Source organism: Erinaceus europaeus, chromosome 1, assembly GCF_950295315.1.
Source record: "Erinaceus europaeus chromosome 1, mEriEur2.1, whole genome shotgun sequence".
Lineage (NCBI taxonomy): Eukaryota > Metazoa > Chordata > Mammalia > Eulipotyphla > Erinaceidae > Erinaceus > Erinaceus europaeus.
The window spans coordinates 36,343,445-36,366,650 of record NC_080162.1 but is presented as its reverse complement, the minus strand read 5'-3'; the positions used below and the strand labels follow the sequence as shown (position 1 = coordinate 36,366,650).

The 23,206-nt window shown below is 40.6% G+C and overlaps 1 protein-coding gene across 2 annotated transcripts in view; it reads left to right on the top strand.

Annotated features, from left to right (window-relative positions):
• EDN3 (endothelin 3) overlaps positions 1–11,477 on the top strand; it is a 34,305-nt gene extending 22,828 nt beyond the window's left edge. The window contains exons 3-6 of one of the 2 annotated variants that reach the window (XM_060181192.1): positions 4,539–4,712; positions 5,882–5,961; positions 7,122–7,202; positions 9,900–11,477. In XM_060181192.1, coding sequence (XP_060037175.1) covers positions 4,539–4,712; positions 5,882–5,961; positions 7,122–7,159 — 292 coding nt within the window. In that variant the 3' untranslated portion in view covers positions 7,160–7,202; positions 9,900–11,477. The remainder of the gene's footprint in view (positions 1–4,538; positions 4,713–5,881; positions 5,962–7,121; positions 7,203–9,899) is intronic. The other variant, XM_007529238.2, reaches the window with a different exon arrangement.
• The last annotated feature ends 11,729 nt before the right edge of the window (positions 11,478–23,206 follow it).

Here is a 23,206-nt window from a genome sequence, read left to right as displayed (position 1 = left end):
TCATGCAGGGATCCAGGGTCAAGTCCAGCTCCCCACTTGCTATGAAAACACTTCAGGAGCAGTAAAGCAGGTCTTCAGATATCTATCTTTCTCTCTCCATCTTTCTCTCCCCCTTCCCTCTCAGTTCTCAATTTCTTTCTTTCTTCATCACCAAATTAAAAAATAAATAAAAAATGGCCACTAGGAGCAATGGATTTGTAGTGCTAGCACCACACCTCAGTGACTGGACTCAAAAAAAAAAAAGAAAAGAAAAAAAGAATCATATTGGTGTGCCATGTGGCACTCTAGTTCCTTATTGCTCTTCTTTATTGCTTAGTCACATCTCAAATTCAGATCTGGTTATATATATAAAACGTGACAAAGCTCACTTGAATCTCAGATCACATAAGCAGCAATGGTGAGTAACTAGTAGTAATAAAATGCAACTTCTGCTATACATTTTTTTACACAAAGTAATGCCTCATTGTATCTAACACCCTCTTGTAGATCAGGAAACTATTGAGTGGGTGAAGTAATCATTATGTAAGTGCTTTATAGCATGATAATGGAATTACCAGGAAACATTGCTCTACAGGTAGGTATATGTTTACCTTGTACATACTTGCATGTATTGATTTGTAATTTTTTTTTACCTGCCCAGTAGCATTGGAACTCCTAAACTCATAGACACACACTTTTCTAGTTCTGTCACTCTTAGAATAAAGCTAGATATATAGATAGAAAGATAGATAGATACATAGATAGATACATAGATATAAAGGGAGAAAGGAAGTGTAGAAGGGAGGAAGGAAAATTTTATTATTTATTTACTTATTTATTTTTTATTTATTTAAAAAAGGAGACATTAACAAAACCATAGGATAAGAGGGGTACAACTCCACACAATTCCAACCACCAGATCTCTATATCTCATCCCCTCCCCTGATAACTTTCCTATTCTTTATCCCTCTGGGAGTATGGACCTAAGGTCATTGTGGGATGCAAAAGGTGGAAGGTCTGGCTTCTATAATTGCTTCCTCGCTGAACATGGGCATTGACAGGTCGATCCATACTCTCAGCCTGTCTCTCTCTTTCCCTAGTAGGGTGGGACTCTGGGGAAGTGGAGCTCCAGGACATATTGGTGGGGTTGTCTGTCCAGGGAAGTCTGGTTGGCATTATGCTAGCATCTGGAACCCGGTGGCTGAAAAGAGAGTTAACATACAAAGCCAAATAAATTGTTGACCAATCATGGACCTAAAGGCTTGAATAGTGCAGATGAAGAATTGAGGGGGAGGGGGTGTCCTCCATTTTGTAGATAGCTAGTAGGCATATTTTTGTTATATTTCAAAGGGCCTGTAGCTATACTAGTTTTTGTTTGTTTGTTTGTTTAAAATATTTATTTGTTTATTCCCTTTTTTGCCTTTTTTTTTAAAGTCTGAGCCTGAAATCTGATATGCAGGTGGATCCAAGTTATTGTCTGGGGAGGTGATGTCATGGCTGGAAAAGGGACAGAAAGCTGGATCAGGGAAGAGAGTAGCTCCCTAATATGGGGAAAAATTTTAATGGATATTTGGCAAGTTTTGGAAATCCTTTGTGGGGAATTTTTTTGGTTATTGAACTGTTCAGATTGGGGAGAATTAACTATCTGTTGTTCAGTAAATCTTCTTCATTTGTACTATATACAGTGAAATTACACAGAATAAAAGACTTGCCTACTTTTTTGAGAAACATCTGATTCACTCCTAGCCCTGGACCAGAAATAATCCCTAGGACCTATGACCTATGAGGTAGAAGAATACCTTTGACCTCTTCTGGCTATGTCTCCCATGCTATCGAAAGGAATTAGTGGAATTTAAAACATACACCTGTTTTTAAAAACTTTGTCCCAGGTTTTTAGGCTACTGGAATTCCCTATACAAATGTCCCTCAGTCCATTTTCAGGCCCTGTGTGGGCACATTATAGGGTCTGACCTGCAGTCTGAACAGGACTTCAGATAAATACCTCAAGGCCTCCAGGATGACCTAAAGAAGGTGAGATGAGTGGCACCTAGGGGTGCCAGCTGGATGCACATGAGAGTGAATGAAGTCCATGCTGATATGGTATGGAACAGAATGCAAAAGAAATTACAGTCTCCTTAGACTGCCACATTCCAACATCTACCACATCTCCCAGGAACTCCTGAATTTTAAATTTGAACTGAACTTGGAAGGTATTTTAAATTGTGTTTGTTTAGGTGGAAGGTATAACTGTTGTTCAAGAGCTTATCAGATTAATGTGAAAACTTTGAATGCTTGACTTATGGAAGGTAGGCCTTCCTTGGAATTCTTGTTTCTGATTCTGTAAATGTTAGGGGCAGGCTCTCTGTCATCTGGATTATCTTTTAAGTTCTCTAGTTCATCAACTCCCATCATGCCCTCCTACCCACTTTATCAGCTTAGCCAGCAGGATGTACTCATCAAACACCAATGGCTTAAAGAAGTGGTTTCTATGTCTCTGTACTGCAGGGACAGGGAAAGGCCATGCTTCTCTGTAAACAGCCTTTGCAAGTTACAAGGACTCACTCGCACACTAGTTCTTTGCATTTGGCTATTGAGAGAGCCCTTAGCATTTCTCTATTAACAGATACCGTGTTGCCTTGTTTCCTTACTTAAAACACTTTAGAGTGTTTTCACTGAAGTTGAGTGGCTCTGTGCATGCAAATGCATAATCAACTGACAGCAATTTAAAAATTGCAGGTCTTACTGTTGATGGAAAAATGGAACCGTTGTTATTTCTTGTGTGTAATTTTTATCAAGAAATGGGGGACTGGGTTTAATGTCAGCACTTAGAGATTTAATGTGGCCTGATTACTGGAAAAATATACCTTTAGCCGAATCCTACCTCACAACAATTTCTGTAGTGTTTTGCTACCTCCCCTTCCCCAATTTCCCATTTCTGAGGAGGAAAGAAAGGGCAGAATTTTAGGAAAGGCTCAATTTCGAATGTGACAGTATTCTGCTTAATTTATCCAGTTTGTGAGTGTAGACTAGTCAGTGCCACGCTTCAACGGGTTCCAGATTGGGTGGGTTGGAGTGGAGACAGGGAGAAGAATGAGGTGGCATTCCTTACTATCTTCAAGCCAGCTGGGAAGATGTTTGTTCCAAACATCAGGTCACTTTGGGACACCCCCAACTTTGTCCTCATCACACCCAAAACACTCCATGGAGTATGTTTCAAATTATAGTAAATTCAATTTTACTTTATTTTGAAACCACAGAGAGGATGTCAGGACCTCCTCTGAAGTGGATGTTTGGTGCTACTCTATGGGGTTCAGAGAAACCAAGGTAGTTAATCTTGGGAACTGGCAGGAAGACCAAGACTTATTAGAAAAGTAACTTTCAGCCACAGAAGTTTCCTCTAGTTATTAGTAATTTGTTCCCAAATCTTGTTCAGTAGTACTAATGAATCAAGCATATGTTTTTAACTTTATCCCACTGAATTGCCTGGCTGTCTACTCCCTTCTCTAGAGAGCCACAGTTTGGATGCACATGAACATAAGAAACAGATTTAAACATTTATTGCTCCAAATGACACCCATCACCCTCCTCCAAACTGCAACCATAAGTGAAATTGGTAAACAGTTGTAGATTTTTTTATTCATATTAAGACTTTTCCCAAGGCCAGCTTTGTCCTCAGCTGGACACAGAGCTTTCTTTCTGATGTTTGTCTCTTTAAGGAAGTGATGTTAGAGGCCAAGATGCATCTCTAATGACCAGAGTTCATTTGGCTGATCTCATTAATACAGCCTGCACCACTGATGTGCACAAGAGACACATTTGTATCAGATGAGTGGATGCTAGCTAGGTCTGGTGTGGCTGACAGGGTGTCCCACAGCACGGTCTGATGGCCAAACACCAGAATTGGCTCAACACACAGAGTGGGACAAATATATGGGTCAACTGGAATGTTCACATCAGGAAGAGAGAGAGAGAGAGAGAGAGAGGGTATGTGGCGGCGGTGGGGGGGAGGCACCTTCCTCGTGGGGTACTCTAGTAGTACTCAGTAATGTCCTGCCCTCTGTGTATGCAGTTTTCAGAGTGGAGGGGTGGAGCTGTCCTAAAAGACTTGGTACTAGTGTCCCAGCTGCAGCTCTGAGCAGTGCCACCTCCAGTGAAGAAGACAGCCCTCCAAAGTACATGTGCACACAGTAGGCACCTGCTTGGCTCCCTCCTTGAGAGAACTGGCTTTGAGATAATTTAGAGATGTCATCACTCATTCCCCACCTAGGCTGGTGCCTCTGCACTTTGCTACCACCTCCATCCCAATGTGCTTTCTGGGGGTTGAAGGTAGGGTAGAGATGGTGACAACTCAAGATGCAAGATTTACTCCTAAAAAGACATAAAGCACAGGGGGAGGCTGTGAATATCACTTCCTGGGCTATTACTGCACCCACATCAATCATTTTCTGTATGGAACTCAGCAACCTATTGCCAAGCTCAACATCCAGGCTCTTCTCCCCTGCTGGTGGGCTCAGGAAAGTCCATTTAGACATGACTCTGACATCACTCTATCTTTGCAGACGGACTGTGCCCTATGGACTATCCAACTCCAGGGGAAGCTTCCGGGGAAGGAGGTCTGCAGGGCCTTTCCTGCAGAGTCCACAGTCCTCCAAGTGGACACTACGCTGCTCCTGCATGGACAGTGATGATGGGCCCTGTGTGCATTTTTGCACCCGAGCGCTGGCAGTTGGCAGGTATGAGCTCTCCTCCCCATCCCTCCCCACCTTGTTCTTTTAATTTCCCGATATTAGCTGTCTGTGGGCAAGACTAGGAGAATCCAGCTGTCATTGCTGTGAACAGGGGCTTGTTGTGTCCTGCCAGCTGTGACTCCAAGACAGCAGAACTATGTGCAGAAGAGGTTTCTCTGGCTCTGGGAGGGCAGCTGGTTGTGGAACCTCTGTCCTCTTGCTGCCTTTTAGAACAGAGCCCACAGCAGAGCTGAGCCATGTCTGCTCTCGACATGTTTTGTCTGGACTGCACAGTACTTTGCTCAAAATCAGAATAAGTTGCCAACATATAAAATTTGAAAAATTGTATCCCCCCCTTTTCCTTCATCAACCTTCCAAATATATATTTTTAACTTCTTTAAAAACTTCAAATGGGGCCATCTGATCTCCCCGGTCTCACATATCCTCCTGGCCCTTGGAGACTGGAACCAAGTGGAGGCTCTTCACATCTGAGAGGGACACACATGTCCACTCACCTGCCTTTTTTGTTGTTGTTGTTTGTTTGTTTTCTTTGTGGCCCCTAAGGGCTCATGGTTTGAGACCCTGTAGTTTACTCTATTTTAGAGAAGTTTGTGAATCGGAGTGGAGTCCGTTAAATGAACAGATTCCAGGTGTGACCAGAGTGGAGTGAAGGTGATTATCACTTAATCAGTATTCTTATCAGTGTCTCTCACTCTTTATTCTCTTCATTTTGAGCCAAGATTCATCAACCCAGCCAGGAAGAGCTGCCTGGTAGAATTATTTCCTTGGACCAGTACTGGGGGAGGACAGTCCCCTGAAATGGGGGTCCCACTGGAGAGCACCCATATGTACTTTTGATTGCAGACTAAATGCAAACAGGGTGAAGTCTCAGCACAGTAGGTTCTGTGGTACTTGGGGATCTTGGATTTACTGATAGCTGGTTCTCTTTTCCCCCAGTCCTTCATGTGAAGGAATATTTGAGTAGTGTGTAAATGTAGCATCATGGGAGAAATCCACCCCCAAGAAAACTCAGTCTTTAGAAACTGGCTGGAACCTGGGTCCTGGGGAATGTAATTATGTGCTTTTTGATGGAAAATAGGAAGCCATCATTTGACACTGAAAAACCAGTCCCATGGAAAAATAGGCCAATACACTTAAACTCTCTCTTCTTTTAGGAGCTCAAAGACAGCAGAAGACCCAGACAAAGAAGAGGAAGAGCTGGCCATTGGAGCCAACCAAGTCCTGTGTCCAAGAGGTGAAACTGCTTTCTAAGGTGGCACTCTTTGGGGGAGCACTGAGGGGATGTGGGAGTGGTATCTAGATACTGCCAGTGGGAATCGTAAGTAATGACTCACCTACAGATAGCTGCCAGTGGGAATCTCAGTGCTTGGGAGGGAGTGTTTTATTCTTTTGGCTGAAGGTCTCTGGAGACAGAATAGAGGAGTTGTGGATTGCCTTTGTCATTGTCCAGGTCCAGTGGCTTAGGAGCAAATGCCTCTTCTCCTTATGCAATGAACAAAGATATCCACCTGTATTTCACCAACGTACTGCTAGCTTTCCTATTTGCATCTCCTTCTCCCATTCACTCTCCAAGAACATGTGATCCCAACCAAGAAAAATCATTTCTTATTTTCAACAGTGTTCTTTTTTAAAAAAATTATTTATTTACTTATTATTGGATAGATACAGAGAGAAATTGAGAAGAGAGGGGGAGATAGGGGCAGAAACAGAGACACCTGCAGCCCTGTGAAGCTTTCCCCCTGCATATGGGGACCAGGGGCTTGAACCTGGGTCCTTGCATACCAGAATATATGTTCTTAACCAGATGTGCCACCTACTAGCCCCACAACAGCAGATTCTTGACAGAATTATAGCTGTGTACTCAAAGACTCCCAGGCTATCAAATTAGCTTATTATTTTTTAACCAGCTTGTCTTTTCCTTCTATCTCTCTCTCTTCCTCTCTCTTTCTTTCTTTCTTTCTTTCTTTCTTTCTTTCTTTCTTTCTTCCTTCCTTCCTTCCTTCCTTCCTTTCTTTCCTTTTCTGAGTGCCCTTGAAGATTTCCTGCACCCAAAGTGGGTTTGTCACTCTATCATTCAGAAATTGTAACTGATAACTCACCTACACATCTTCAATGGGATGGAAATTTATGTTCATAGTAATAGCCTGGAATTGGCTTGGGTTCCTACAGGGACTCATCAAGGGAAGGTGAAACCATATTTGGTATACAGCAGACTTTCCAAATTGGTAGCAGATCACTTCTAGTCATCCAGAGAGGGATCTGTCTGTATCCATAGTAAAAGTGAATAGGGAGGAGGCTGAGATGTCAGAGATGTTCCACGAGAGTATCAGTAATGCCCTGCCAGTTCCTGCTTTGCCTCTTCATTCTTTTTTTCTCCCTTCCCTTTCTCCCCAGCCCAAAATGAAACTCCTCTCTGCATGGATTGGATGTGATGAAAACCATCCATTCATTGCATCATGTGTTTCAGTCACTCAGGTATTCATTCAGAAAAGACCTGCTGGGTGCCTGTGACAAGTTATTATCATCATTGTTCTTGATATTGAAGACTCAGCAGGCAGAGTGGCAAAGGAACTACTTGCATGGGGCTTAAAGCAGAGCAGTGGACTGGTACAATAGCTCATCTGGATAGCACACCTGTTTTGCCATGTGCACAAGCCAGGTTCTAAAGTTAGCCTCCCCTGTCGGAGGAAGCTTTATCACTTATCTCAATTTCTGTCTCTATCTCTCTCTTTGTATCTGAAAAAATAGTCAGCCCAGAGTGGTGAAGTCCTAGAAACAATAAAAAAACAGTTTTTTGAATGAATAAATCAATAATCATAAAGCAAGGAGGCAAGTAAATTCATAAAATATAGAAGGAGATGTGGAAGGCAGACAGGGGTACTAGGTGGAGACAGAACTATTGTGCTGCTTTGAAATTTGGGGTTGGGTGGATGGAGCAATCTCCAGCCAGGTGAGAGGGGTGAGTCAGAGGTATTAGGGAACTTCTTTTATTGTTTGTCTTTTTTGATACCTGCAGACCTGCTTCACTGCCTGTGAAGTTTTTCCCCTGCAGGTGGGGAGCTGGGGGCTCAAACCGGGATCTTTACACTGGTCCTTGCACTTTGCGCCACGTGCACTTAACCACTGCACTACCACCCAACTCCCGGGAATTTCAAACCAGGGCCCAGCAGGTACAAAAGTTTGAGGAAGGAATGTGCTGGATATGTTCAGTGGAGGCAAGACAGTTACACACACACACACACACACACACACACACACACACACACACACACACACACACAGATGGCACTCAGTTGTCCTATTATTATTATTGTCTTGTGGCATTTTCAAAAGATGATGGTGTAAGAAAGCACAAGTGTCTTTCCCACTGTTCCTGGACAGAAACCTTATCTCTTTTCCTTGTAGAAAGATAGACTTATATCTGACTACTCTCTCCATCCCCACCTTGGTATCTTCGCTGAAGATTTTTTAGATCACTTTATTGGGGAAGTGTTGATTTATAAGACTGTGCTCACAGGTGTACAGTTTCTTTCTTGTCATTTCTGGGGCTCTACAGCTCCAAGTTGACTTCCTTCTGGTAAAGCAAGATAGAGAGGCAGATAGACAGAGAGAGGGGGAAAGAAACCACAAAAGCAAAGCTTCTATCTGCAGTGTGAGTCAGGCTCAAACCTGCATCATACACATGGCAAAACAGTGTGTTATCCAAGTGAGGTGTATAGTTTCTTATCTCCTCATGATAGTCATCAGCACATCATACTGTCCATAAACTTGTCATCTTTCTCTGTGTAGGACACTGTTCCCCCTTTATAGAGTCCTTTGATCTGCTACAATACACCATAGCTAATTAGTTTTTCTCTAGTTTCTTTTGTTGTTGTTGTTTGTTTGTGTAAGATTTATTTATTTATGAAAGAGGTGGGGACAGAGAGAGGAAGAGAGAGAGTGCACTACAGGATCATTCTGGCATATATGACATTGGGAATCAAACTTGGTTGCTAATTTCTGAGAGTCCAACACTTTATACATTGTGTTACCTCCTGGTCCCAATCTATTTCTATTTCTTAACACCTCATCTATGAGTGAGGCCACCTGGTATTTGTACTTCTCTTTTTATTTCACTTAACACGATTCCTTCAAGTTCCATACAGGTTGTAGCAAAAGAAAAAGTTACTGCTCAAGATTTTTTTTTTATCCCTGAAGTTATTGCTAGTATTGGGTACCTGAAAGAGAAACAGGGATAAAGAGAAACACCTGCAGCACTGCTCCATCACTTGTAAAATTTCCTCCCTGTAGGTGGGGATCAGGAGCTTGAACTTGGTACTCAGGATTTTTAAGCTATGTTTGAACCCATATTGGGTAGTTACTCTTGTTCTAAGTCCCTCCCTATACATGAGCAGTATAAATGTTATTAATACATTTCTCCATACTTTCTGTCCTATCAATCTGTGTGTTACTTGTTTGGTTATCCAGTCTTTGAAGAACCCAAAGGGATACAGGATGATTTCCTTTGTACCCCAATAGTGGCATAGGTGTCCCAAGGGAGGCTAGAAAGATATGTTTGTAATTCATAAAAAATTCTTGTAAGAATCTTGACTTGGGGAGAACAAGTTTTGTTTGTTTATTTATTTATTTATTTATTTATATTGCTAGTCAACACATATCTGAGACCTTGTGTACTTTCCAGTGGAGACAATGGGGACACAGAACTCTGGTGGTGGGAACAGTGTGGGATCATGCCCCTGTTACCTCATAATTTTGTAAGTCAATATTCAATCACTAATAAAAAGAAAGAAAAAAGAAGTCATAGTTCCTACTTTCTTACAAGACTTGAGTTAGTAATTCTCAGACTCATTTACTCAGAGTGGAAGCTGCCTTAGCTTGTGATAATCAAAGATGGGAGGAGGCCTTCAGGTCACTCCTGGCAGCCACATAGCTGCTGTTATTGCATTCACACCTTCTCAGTTGGATGGCAGGCTCTGAAATTGCTGAGAAGCACCTGTGAGGAAGTTCAGTTCAAAATGAGGAACAGGCAGGAATAGGATACTGGTGATGGGGTTGGGGGTCACTCAGGGTAGGGGAAGGATGAGTCATCTTGTTTGGCTAGAAAAGAACCCTTCTTTTGTAACATGCTTATTATTATTTTTTTTATTCTCTTGCCCACTTTCCCCCAAATAGGTTGAATTCAAGGACAGAACAAGCAAGTAGACTTTAGATCTTCATCATCATCAACACATGTTTGCATGGCCTTGGACCTCCCCCTTCTGTCTCTCTGCTCCCCCTTTCTGGAGCCCTTTGGGAGATCAGCCTGCAACATCTTGTTTTAGGGAGATTTCAGTTTCTGCTCTGACTTGGTTCATTTTTCTGCCTCCTTGAGGACATTGAGTTTTTGCCTGGGGAAGAAAACCTACTCAAAGGGGTCGTCAGTTAACTTTACACCCCTACCCCAAGAATGTCCTGATTCAAATGACCCCAGTTTCTCTAATGGGAAAAATGATCCCAGATGTGCCCTGGGGGCCATTGCCCAGGGCTCTGGTTTCATGCAGGAAATTGTTTGGGGAGTTAGGTATGGCAGTGTTTTTTGGCTTGACTTTTCAGGAGATTAAGTGGACTCCAAGCGACTCTTTGCAAATATAAACACATGTCCATCTTGCAGTAAATGCAACAGGAGCATTGCATGTTATAACGCAGAGTAGACTGGTACAGAGAGCATTGTCTTTAGATGTGGATGATAGCTGTACAGGTCTTCATGAATCTGAAACTTAGAGGATTTAGACAGAAATTTTCAGTTGTGCTTGATTCCTACCAAAAAGAATGTTGCTCAAAAAAGTGAAGACAAAGAAACCTTGATGCTTATGCTGAGAAGTAGAGAAAACTGCTGTTGGTTTTGAACTTCAGGACACACAGCAAAGAGCCTGTTCAATTGATTGATATCCTTTGACCTTTGCAGGCAGCCAAGACAGGGCACAGTAGTGCTGGTTCCTAGGCCTGGCTCCTAGGAAATTTCTGTCTAGGCAATCTCATCTCAAGGCTCTTGGGACAAATATTTGCTTTCATGAATAAATGTGGATCTTTGGGGAATAGTTTCAAAACAAGCCTAGAACACAAACTCTTTGTAAATTATGTAAATTCTTATTTATCTATATAATTGTTAACAACTGGGAATTGTAATGTCTGATAGTTCACAATTTCTTTCAGCTGCTCTCTTACTGCCACACTGAGCTTTTGGTGAGTGTTTGGAATAGGAATCGGTGCATGAAGTCACGGGTGGGAAAGAGGCCATCCCAATGCAAAGACCCAAAAATATCTAAGTGTGTACTGAGGTCATCATATAGACAACTTTAAGATGGTAAAGAACAGCACATTGGCCTTGACCAAATGCTAAAATTATCTCTGAGTGTTTCATAAATTATTGCAGGTATAAAAGTGAGTATCTTTCACAAAGAAATGGAAAGGGCTGATTTGCTAACAGGACTGTGTACAGGAGCAATTATTTATTGTGAAACTATTCTCTATTCTGACTGCTTTATGTGGAGCTGTTCAAAGGGAAGACACTGTATAGATATATAGATATGAAGATTTTAAATTGTGTTCTGAATCCAAGCTCATATTCCTTAGAGCTTGAATTGCATTTTTTAAATGCGTATGTACTGTTGAGCTCTGTGGCAAGATGATATCATGGAGAGAATCTCATTCATTCTGCTAACACTAGGAAAATACTAACTGTCAAATGCATAATAAAAAAATTCAAAGTTTTCTCTGACTTGTGGTTTTTCTCTCTGGTGTTATATGTGAAGTTGCACATCAGCTTTTCATGAACCTCTGGAGAGGACGGGGGAGTTATGGTTCAGGAAGTGAAATCCATCTAAAGCTAATTACAGAGCGAACCAAGTAAGTGGCTGCTTGAATATTAAGGAAGGCTTGGGACTTGGGGACCATCTGAGAAATATAAAACATTCAATACAGCCAGGAAGAGATAAATTTGGCTGTGTGTGTGTATGGGGGAGTTGACTCCTTCCCCTGGCATAGCCCACTCAGTACCAAAGAAATGCAACCTATTCTGGGTTTACAGATGATGAGTCTCTCATTAAGCCAGCAACTAACAGTTGACCTCATCAGGTTTTAGAATGGGCATTTTATTTTGCTTTGCTGTTCTCTTGAGGAATCGAAGCCAGAAATGAGCACATTTTATCAGAGCTCTATCAGTTGCAAATTTTTAAGCCTTGAAGATATAGACCAAATGAGGAAGAATGAGTAAAGGGTGGAGGAGTTATCCTTCTCCCATCTTTCCCCCACCTTCCTTTTCTCTTCTTTCATAAATTGGAGGCCATCAGAATCAGGGAATTAGACATAGAATCCAGCTAAAGAGGAATTCAGTATTCTGAGTGGATTTGATTACATCTAATTGGAGAAAACCCAAGAGTCTCTTGTTTTAATTAAATTTAGAGAATTTTGACTGATAAACTGATGAAGCCAGGTACTATCTGTTGGATGTGAGGTTGCACACAAAAGTGTTTGTGTGAGGCTCTGAAGAGCTGCACTCGATAGCCCTTGAGACACTGCAGACCATGAGAAAAAGAGTCTGTCCAGAATCTGAGAACTGTCAAGTTTCAGATATGGTAGGTGTTTTGGGGGTTTGAGTGGAGGAATAACCCAACTGGCGGGGGGTGGGGGTGGGGGTGGTCTTAATTGTGAGCAGAATTGACTACAGAATTTACACTGTAAAGTGAAAAATGTGAACACAGGACTTCTCGCTCAAAAATATTAAGCATTCACGATAATAACAGCAGAACCTTAAACTGAGCACAGGACTTTCTATGTATGGTACCTGTGTATCTGCCCCTAAAGCCCAGTGGAAGGGGCTATTGAATATGGGGCCTGGCTTTGTCACCCAGTAGCTGAGGGGAAACAAACTTAAGCTCTCTTAGCTTGTTTCCTCATGTATCAAATGGTTGTGATCATTTACTTCAGGGCACTTTTCAAGATGTTAATTGCAAAGAATTATCAATACACGTGTACAGAAAAAATTAATAGGTTTATGCAAGGCATAAGATATAGACTTCAAAGTTTTCCCTGAACTAGTTACCAGCTTCCATTTTTTTGGTTTACTTTTAAATATTTTTTCTATTTATTTATTTATTTCCTTTTGTTGCCCTTGTTTTATTGTTGTAGTTATAGTTGTTGTTAATGATGTTGTTGTTGTTTGATAGGACAGAGAGAAATGGAGAGAGAAGGGGAAGACAGAGAGGGGGAGAGAAAGACAGACACCTGCAGGCCTGCTTCACGCCTGTGAAGTGACTCCCCTGCAGGTGGGGAGCCAGGGGTTCGAACTGGGATCTTTACATTGGTCTTTGCTCTTTGTGCCACATGCGCTTAACCCACTGCACTACCACCCAACTCCCTTCCAGCTCCCATTTTTACTGAAAGTTTTTCATGAAAGTATATCTTTGAATTTAGAATATTGCTTATAGTAATAGAATTTGATTTATAAAAATTGTCAAAATAGTCAATTTTCCCCCATGGAAGTCATGTATTCTCTAAATCACAAAATCTTTTATGTGAATCCTTAAGTATCTCAAACCTTAAGCAAATCAAGTTACCTGTTATTCAGACTATTATAAATTCACTTGGGTCCTATAGTTAGTGAAAATTAGATTTTTTTTCCCCCTTTGCTGGCAAGAATGCTCAGCATCATTGAGATCTGAGCAGTATTTAGTGTAGAGATGATAAGAATTAGTAGCTGTCAGGGACTGGAGTGAATGAATTCAAATATTCTCCTGCCAGGTAAGTCTTGTTAATCTTCTTAGTATTCCATAAAGATTATGACAAGTGAAGTGATATATAAGAGAATTAAAATATCATGGACCCATCTCAGAGAAGAAGAATCCTGTGAGATAGGGAAGGACGTCCACTGAATATAAACATTCCTTCCTTCCTAACCTTTCTCCTGTCTTTATTTGAACTAACTTCTCTCACCTCTAGGATTGAGTCTGACTGACTTAACTTCCTACACTCTGAACAAAAGGGACTTGCATTATTTGAGGGAAAATACTTTTCTGCTCATCCCATGAGGAATATTCATACCAAAGGGTCTCTGTTTCTTTTATTCATTGTGGCTAAAGTAGCAAATGTTTCCTTTGACTGCCCAGGCATTTGATATATATATCAGCTCTAGAAAGGAGGTGGAGGAGAAAATACCCAATAAGATACAGAGATGATATAGGCACCTACTGCATTGTCTTGCAATAGGAGACACTCAGTGTTTATGCACATATAAAGAAGTGAGATGTGGAGGGGATACTGAGCAATGGCTTAGAATGAGGTTAAGGAAATGACTTCTTGAAGGAGATATTTAAGAATGAACCAGACCAAGAACTAGAACCAGGAGACACCTGGACAAGAGCAAAACTGGAGCAGACTTAAGAAGGCAGGCTGTAGTAGTCAAGAGACAGAAAACTGACTACTTTTACCCCATTGTCTTGGAATGGATATACACACACTGAATGTCTGTCAGATATATCTTTTTAAAAGATATTTATTTATTTATTCCCTTTTGTTGCCATTGTTGTTTTAGTGTTGTAGTTATTATTGATGTCATTGTTGTTGGATAGGACAGAGAAAAATAGAGAGAGGAGGGGAAGACAGAGTGAGGGAGAGAAAGATAGACACCTGCAGACCTGCTTCACTGCCTGTGAAGTGACTCCCCTGCAGGTGGGGAGCCAGGGATTTGAACCGGGATTCTTATGTCAGTCCTTGTGCTTCGCACCATGTGCGCTTAATGCACCATGCTATCACCTGACTCCCCAAATGTATCTTAATGAATAAACATACAAGTAAACCTTGAGTCCTATAAAGTAAATATCATCAACAGCTTTCTGCAAAGGATCAGAGAGATTACATATGGGGCTATGGTGTTGCAGCTACTCTCTTGCAGGACTGGAAAGCAAAATAATGGATGATAGTCTGTGTTCCAACAAAACATTATTTACAAGGATTGTCAGCAGGCAAGATTGGTCCCTACTATAGAGGAATCCAAAGGTAAACAATTTTCTATATTCTTGTCCATTAGATAATGCCTTTATTTTACATTTATAAATGATAGTTTGGCTGAGTACAGATCTTTTGATTGGTAACTATAGTCTCTCAATTGCTTTGAGGGTGCATATTTTTTTTACCTTCAGGCATCAGTTCTTGCAGTTTAGAAGTCTTTTTAGAAGCAAGCTCTCATTCTAGGTAGGTGAATTGTCTTTCCTCTGTATTAGTGTTAGCATTTTCTCTTTAGTTTTAGTATTCTGCAAATTTATTAGCAAGTATTGAGGTGGAAAGTGTTTTTTTTATTAGTGCTTTATGAATTCTTAATCTGAAGATACCTCCACCCCATCATGCAATACTCCTTGTCTGATGTGCTCTGGCCTTAAACTTAATTTAAGATACATATTTTCTGAGATCAGACGAGATCGGCGTGTTCAGGGTGGTATGGCCGTAGACAAGATACATATTTTCCTCAATTTTCTTGCTTGAATATTGCATTATAACATTTTATTTTTCCTTATTATTTATTAACTTGAGTTTAGTATTAAAATTCCAAGTTGGTGGTGCAATGGATAAGGCACTAGACTTATGTGTTTATAAAAAAAAGTCTTAAGTTCACTCTGCGGTATGGCATATGCCAGAGTAATGTTCTGGTCCTTTCTTCCTCCCTCTCATGTTAATAAATAATTTCCAAGTTGGTGGTGCAGTGGATAAGGCACTAGACTTGTGTGTTTATAAAAAAAAGTCTTAAGTTCATTCTGCGGTATGGCATATGCCAGAGTAATGTTTTGGTCCTTTCTTCCTTCCTCTCATGTTAATAAATAATTTTTTTTATTCCAAGTCTATCATTAAGAGACTGTTTTAGGTTATCTGAAGAGCAGTCTCCTCTTGTGATGCCTTATTCTTGCATGTCAGTCAATATACAGATGTTTCTAGAGGCTTTTTTTTTTTTTTTTTGGTCCAAGGAGTCCCAAACTCATGCTAAGAATTAACCTCTTTTATTCAAAATTGTACCATTGTCCAAAAATGTTTAGTATATTTTATGACACAAGTAGTACAGTTGTTCTTTTCTTATATTTTAACAAGAAATCTGAAACCTACAAAGCTTTCTAGAACCTGGTAATGGTTGGAAGCCAGTCCTTAGCTATATGTGTAGTATTCAGTTATGCTAGCATAAAATTAGCTCATAGCAAGACATAGTGGGGACTGAAAACTTATAATCAGATGTTCATTATTTTGTGTATTTCTGTGCACTTTTCTCACCAAACTGATATGGACTTTCTAGGTTTAAGGATGCAAACAAAAACTACTGAGACTTGTAGTTTAGACAGTATTACAACTTTTTTTTTTTTTTTTTTTTTTTTTTTGCCTGGGAGGCAATCTTTTGTTTTTGATTTGACCAAGAAATACCTTTATACTGATAAGGACCCCAGACTCCTGACTGCACAAAACTACTCAGTAGAGTCTGCACAGTGGAGTCTTTCTTAATTTATAGGCACCTGCATCCTCCTTATAGGCACCTGCATCCTCCTTATCATATCAAAAGGAACAAAACACTTCTGATGTTTCTGCACCATTTTCTGTACACTTCTTATAAATATACAATATTTCTCTTGCAAAACTCAATATTTATAGGCCATCATATCACCCTAATTCTACTTAGTATAAAAATATCCCCTCTCAACTATCTCTTTCTTGAAGTTTTCTGTAAAGCCTATGCTGGCTGGATATGATCCTTATAATTTGCACTTTATTTTATAAAAAATATTAGGGAAGGGGCTGAGGCAATACCTCAATAGCAGAACAGATTTGTATGCCCAAGGCCCCAGAGGCCCCAAATTCAATTCCTAGCACCATCATTTGCTAGAAATAAGCAATGCTTTCCTCTCTCTCTCTCTCTCTCTCAGAATGAAGAAAAATATTTTTGATTAGGAAAGGGCCCAGCAGTAATGCATCTAGTAGAGTACACACACTACTATGCACAGGCAAAGAAAGACCCAGATTCAAGTCCCTGGTTCTCATCTGCAAGGGGAAAGCTTCAAGATCAACGAAACAGTGCTGCAGATGTCTTCCTCTCTCCCTATTGTGTTCTCTTTCCCTCTCAATATCTATCTATTTATCTATCTATATCATCATGTGGGAGTAGCAATGAATTTTTCATACAGGCATCAAGCTCTGGCAAAATCAATCAATCAAATAAACAAAATGGTGACAGCAATTAAAAAATAATTTGGGAGTTGGGGGGTAGCTCAGCATGTTAAGCACACTTGGCATGAAGCTCAAGGACCTGCGTAAGGATCCTGGTTCAAGCCTCCGGCTCCCCACCTGCAGGGGAGTCACTTCACAGGTGGTGAAGCAAGTCCGTAGGTGTCTATCTTTCTCTCCTCCTCTGTGTCTTCCCCTCCTCTCTCCATTTCTCTCTGTCCTATCTAACAGTGATGACAACAATAACAACAACAATAAAAGCAACAAGGGCAACAAAAGGGAAAATAAATAAATAATTTTTTTGAAAAAGAAGAAGAAAACCTAAGTAAAAAATAAGCTTTTTAAATTAAAAATTAATTATTTTAAATTAATTTTAAAAATTAATTAATAAAAATAAAATTAGAGCATTTAACAAGTAATACAGTCATATGTTAAACAGTTGAAACTGGGGAGTCAGGTGGTAGCACAGTGGGTTAAGCGCGAAGTGGAAGGACAGGTGCAAAGATCCCGGTTAGAGTCCCTGGCTCCCCATTTGCAGGGGAGTCACTTCACAGGTGGTGAAGCAGATCTGTAGGTATCTATCTTTCTCTCCCCCTCTGCCTTCCCCTCCTGTCTCCATTTCTCTCTGTCCTATCCAACAATGATGTCATCATCAACAACAATAATTACAACAATAAAACAACAAGGGCAAAAAAAAGGAATAAAGAAATAAATATTTTAAAAAGTTGAAACTACAAAATCTATACATCTAGAGAAATCTTGTCCACATGCCTATTCTTGTCCACACTGCTCTGAATAATCATTTTTACTTTCTGCTTACCATCCATTATTTCATTAAACAAATTGTACAAATATATAGTCTTGCTTCTTTCTTCTAAAAAAAAGTTAGTATTTAATACTCTTTGTATTTTTCTGATACTACTTTTTCTTGACTGACACCAAATGTGCGTCATTTCCCCACACCAATTCTCCAGTTCTGTAAAACCAGCTGGGTGTTCAAAAATTCAATTCTATTCTAATAATATATATCAGGAATGAGCATCTAAATCCACAGCAAAGTGCTAAGACTGAAAAAACTGCCTCCACTTCAAATGCCAGTGTAAATGGGACTCTAGCTGACTGTAAATTTGAAGGATCCTACAGGTCCTGGCTCCTATAAAGTGTGATAATTCTCTCAATGACTCAGAGAACTCATAAAAGAACTGAGTTTACAATGACAGTTTTTATTTAATAAATTTTATATAATAAAATGGTATTTACTGTTAATGATTTAACAGTGGCTTGCAGAATTATAGTATTTCAGAAATGTACTTTCCTTTTATTCTCCATTTTTGGGTTTTTTTTTTGCCAAATTTAGTACAACTTTATTAAGGAAATGTTAAATTACAGGATTGTTTTTGTCATGATGATATATTTCCACATTTTCTCAAGATAGATGTCAATATATCTTACCCAAATCTTATCTCCACCAAATCTTGTCATCCTGTTCTTCAGAAGTAGTTTCACATCAGTAAACAATGTGTGTGTAAACATAATGTGTGTAGAAATTATTGAACCCACTACCAAAATTCTAGTGTTCTGGCCTCCTTCTGATAACCACTATAGTTTTTATAAAGTTTAAAACTCAGTTTGGTTACTATTCCTTATTATTTTTTTTTGTAAGTTTGTTTTAGCTACCTATATTTCACATATGTGTGAAATCATTCTGTAGTTGTCTTTCACCTCTCAGTATACTTAACATAATCTCCTCCAACTCTATTTTATACAGAATAATACATAATCATTTTTAATTGTGGAGTATTATTACAATGAAAATCTATTCCGTAACTCTATCTAGTCATCTGTTAATGGACATTCAAATTGATTCTACAGATTTACTGTTGTGAATATTGAAGCTGTGAACATCAGCATGCATATGCCCTTTGGAATTATTGCATTCATGTCTTTTTCTTGTGTGCCTCAGAACAATATTGTTGGACCATACACTATTTTCATTCTTGTTACAATTATAGCCTTACAATGGGTATGGATTGACCTGTCAATGCCCATGTCCAGTGGAGAAGCAATTACAGAAGCTAGACCTTCCACCTTCTGCACCTTATAGAGATCTTTGGTCCATACTCCCAGAGGGACAAAGAATAGGGAAACTTCCATTGGAGGAGGGGTATATAGAACTCTGGTGGTGGGGATTGTACTCCTTTTATACCACAATCTTGTCAATCATTATTAAATCACTAATAAAATAAACAATTATAGCCTTAAAAATATTTTCTGGATATCTATCTCCAGGTCCTGGATCTGCAGATGAAATAGTGGGCAGAGTTTTATTGGTTGTTACCAAAGCCTTGCCCAGCTCAGTCTTATGGTGGTGTTGGGATTTCAATTTGAGACTTTTGGTGCCTCAGGCATGAATAACTATTATTCAGCCTCTCCACCATCCTTCTTTTTCCACCAAGGTTATCACTAAGGCTTGGCTGACTGCATGGCAACTATACCATTTCTGGTGAGAGATAGAGAGGAGGAGGTATAATTATAGCACTGTTCCACTGATTATGAAGTTCCCCCTTTGCAGGTTTCTTTTTGATTCTTATTTATTTTGTGATAAAGAGGCTGGGGAGAGAGACAGACTCCAGAATATCCCACTGATCAAATAATTCAGTACTCAGGGTAGAGCGTAGTGCCTCAGCTTTGTAAAGCATGTGCTGTACTACCAAGCACCTCCCCATCCATTAGTTTTCTTTCTTCATTAGTGATTTAATAGTGGTTTATAAGCTTATAAAGTTACAGGAGTAAGCTTTCCATACCTCACCCACCACTAAAATTTTGTGCTTCCCACCAGTAACCACCATAGTTCTTGCAAAGCTTTATAGAAAATTCAGTCACTACATTTTAAAAATAAAATATATAACTTAAAAAATAGAGGGGTTGGGCAGTAGCACAGTGGGTTAAGCTCATGTGGGACAAAGCACAAGGACCAGCAAAAGGATCCTGGTTTGAGCCCCTGATCCCCACCTGCTGGGGAGTCTACACACAGGCAGTGAAGCAGGTCTGCAGGTGTCTGTCTTTCTCTCTCCCTCTCTGTCTTCCCCTCTTCTCTCCATTTCTCTCTGTCCTATCCAATAACGAACAACACCAATAATAACAATAATAATTACAACAAGGCTACAATAACAAGGACAACAAAAGGGGGAAAATGGCCTCCAGGAGCAGTGGATTCATGGTGCAGGCACTGAGCCCCAGCAATAACCCTAGAAGGAAAAAAAAAAAAACAGAAAACACTGGGCTGAGCAGTACTGCACCCAGCTGAGCACAAATGTTACAATGTGTAAGGATCTAGTTTCAAACCCCTGGTTCCCATCTGCAGGGGGAAGGTTTCACAAGTGATGCAGTACTGCTGCAGATATCTCTCTCTCTCTCTCTCTCTCTCTCTCTCTCTCTCTCTCTCAATCTCTCTTTCTCTACCTCTCCCTCTCCCTCTCTCTCCCTCCCCCTCTCCCTCTCCCTCTCAGTTTCTCTTTGTCTCTATCCAATAACAAACATATATATATATGAAATATGTCACTTCAAAATAAATTTTAAAAAGTAGAGAAAACAGAGCCAAAATGGGATCATCCATGTTAAGCCCACCACCCAGACTTAACACCTAGCATAACTTGTAGCTTCAAGCTCTTTCAAAAGTGACTTGGGCTCTCCTAATGAACACCTGTGTGATAATCTGCATGACATCCTTCTCTGCCTTCCCCTGAGGGCAGGTAGCTGTACCTGAAATGAGCTTCATTTTGGTAATAATCTTTTACCATTCTCTTTCTGTCCATAAAACCTATGTTTTCTGATAATTCCTTTGGAATTTACTTTTTTTTTTTTGAGGTTTGTTTGTTTGTTTTTTAAGAAAGGAGATATTAACAAAATCATAGGATGGGGGGGGGGTGTACAACTCCACATAATTCCGACCATCCAATCTCTATATTCCGTCCCCTCCCCAATAGCTTTCACATTCTCTATCCCTCTGGGAGCATGGACCCAGGGTCGTTGTGGATTGCAGAAGGTGGAAGGTCTGGCTTCTATAATTGCTTCCCCGCTGAACATGGGCATTGACTGGTCGATCCATACTCCCAGTATGCCTCTTTCTTTCCCTAGTAGGTTGGGTCTCTTGGGAAGCAGAGTTCCAGGACTCATTGGTGGGGTCTTCAGTCCAGGGAAGCCTGGCCAGCATCCTGATGGCATCTGGAGCCTGGGGCTGAAAAGAGAGTTAACATACAAAGCCAAACAAATTGTTGAAGAATCATGGACCCAAAGGATGTAACTAGTTGAGATAAAGTGTTGGGGGGGTACTCACTGGAAGTGTTGGCGGGTACTACTGCTTTCAGGTATATATTTGCCCTGGTTTATGGATACGTGTGGACATATGCTCTATCTCCTGGAACCTGGTCTATATCTAGGTTTTGGAACTTTGTTAGGAAGTGAACCACCTGGGATGGAGTTAAAGAATACTATGAAAGGAAAGGCCTCACCCGAGTGACGAAGCTGAAGGGTTTTCATTCCACACCTGAAGTCTCTGGACACAGTCTGAAGTGAAGCATGCTGGGGTGGCACTCATTGTGTTGTTAGGTTGCGGATGCAATATTATTTGATAAGAATTGGGAGAAGCATACGGGAAAGTGGGCCCTACCCTATGGTCCCAGGACTGGGGAAGTTTAGGCTCTATAGTGGAAATGTGAGGTTCCTGCTGTCTTAGGGTTCAAGAAGACAATGGATAGTTATTGTTAACATCACATTATTTGATAATTGGGTTAACTTAGAAAAGTCCCTTTGTTAGTCATACAATCAATTTTCCCCCCATATTAATTAAATAGTGATTTATATGAGTACAATTTAATAGGTGTGTACATAAACACCATTCCCACCACCAAAAGATTTTGTCCCATCCCACCCACCCACCCCCACCCCCACCCCCCCTGCGGGCCCAGGAAGCTGCATGTCCATTCTCCCCCTCACCACAGGATTTTTACTTTGGTGCCCTACTTTCAATTTAGTCAGATCCTGCTTTTAGTTTCCCTTTCTGATCTTCTGTCTCAACTTCTGTTGATGAGTGGGATAATCCCATACTCATCTTTATCTTTCTGACTTAGCTCACTTAACATAATTCCTTCTCGCTCTGAGCAAGATGGGATGATCTTACTCATGGGTAGAACTTAAGAAACTTAAGAATAGAAAGAGGAAACACAAAATAAAACTTGGACTGGTTTTGCATCAAAGCAAAGGACTCTGGTGAAGAAGAACAGGAAGAGGGTAAGGGGAGTGGGTGATGGAAAATTGTGAGGATGTGGTTGAGCTTGGCAGGACTTGACCTGAGGAGTACGTCTTTCCTGTCAGTCTCTCTCTACAGAGAGGTTGAACAAGGAGGGACAGAAGTAACTCCAAAGGTGTGCCTTGTCCTATCAGACTCCCTGTCTCACAAAGCACCCTACATTCCTGATACAATGGCCATTAGATAAAAAGAAAGGGGGAGATGTCAGGAAATTGTTAAACCAGCTCCCCTTGCTCCACCCTGCATTCCTGTTACTATGGCCTATCTACATAATCATTGTTTTTGCCTGAAATATCCCCACCCATTCCATTCCTTTGATCTATCTTTCAAGACCCTCCCTGCCTCCAGTGTATCATTAATCCCACCAGTCAAAACCCTCACAACAGTTGCTAAGGAAGTTTCTACCTTCCCAGCACCCTTTTGCCTTTCTCCACCCCTTTCTTAGCCATTTCAGTTTCCAACTTGCCACTTCTGGTTCTATCCTATAAAAGCATTGTCTTTCAGATCTATAAAGACATTGAATTGCCACTCCTGTTGTTTTCACCAGGCTGGCTTCACGGGCGGGTAACAGATGACCAGAAACACACGGCTGAGCTGAGAACTCAGTTTAATCTTTATTCATGAGCAGGCAATGTGCTCCTCCATCTTTCTCCTCTGGCAGCAGTGGCAGGAACTCAGGAAGTACCTAGGGTAGGGGGTGGGGAGAAGGGAGAAGCCCAAAACTAGCAAGGGCTAAACCAAATCTCCTGGCGGGGGAGAGTGAGACCAAACCAATGTAACAGAAAAGACCAGTAAATAGACCACAATGTCAACAGAAGCAGAAATAGATCCCAGAAGCAGAACTAGAAGCATACCAACACACTCTGCCATGAGTTCAAGACTCTCCTGCATTGCTGAGTGAGTAGCAGCCCAGGCTGGCTCTGGTCAAGTTCTCTCCAAC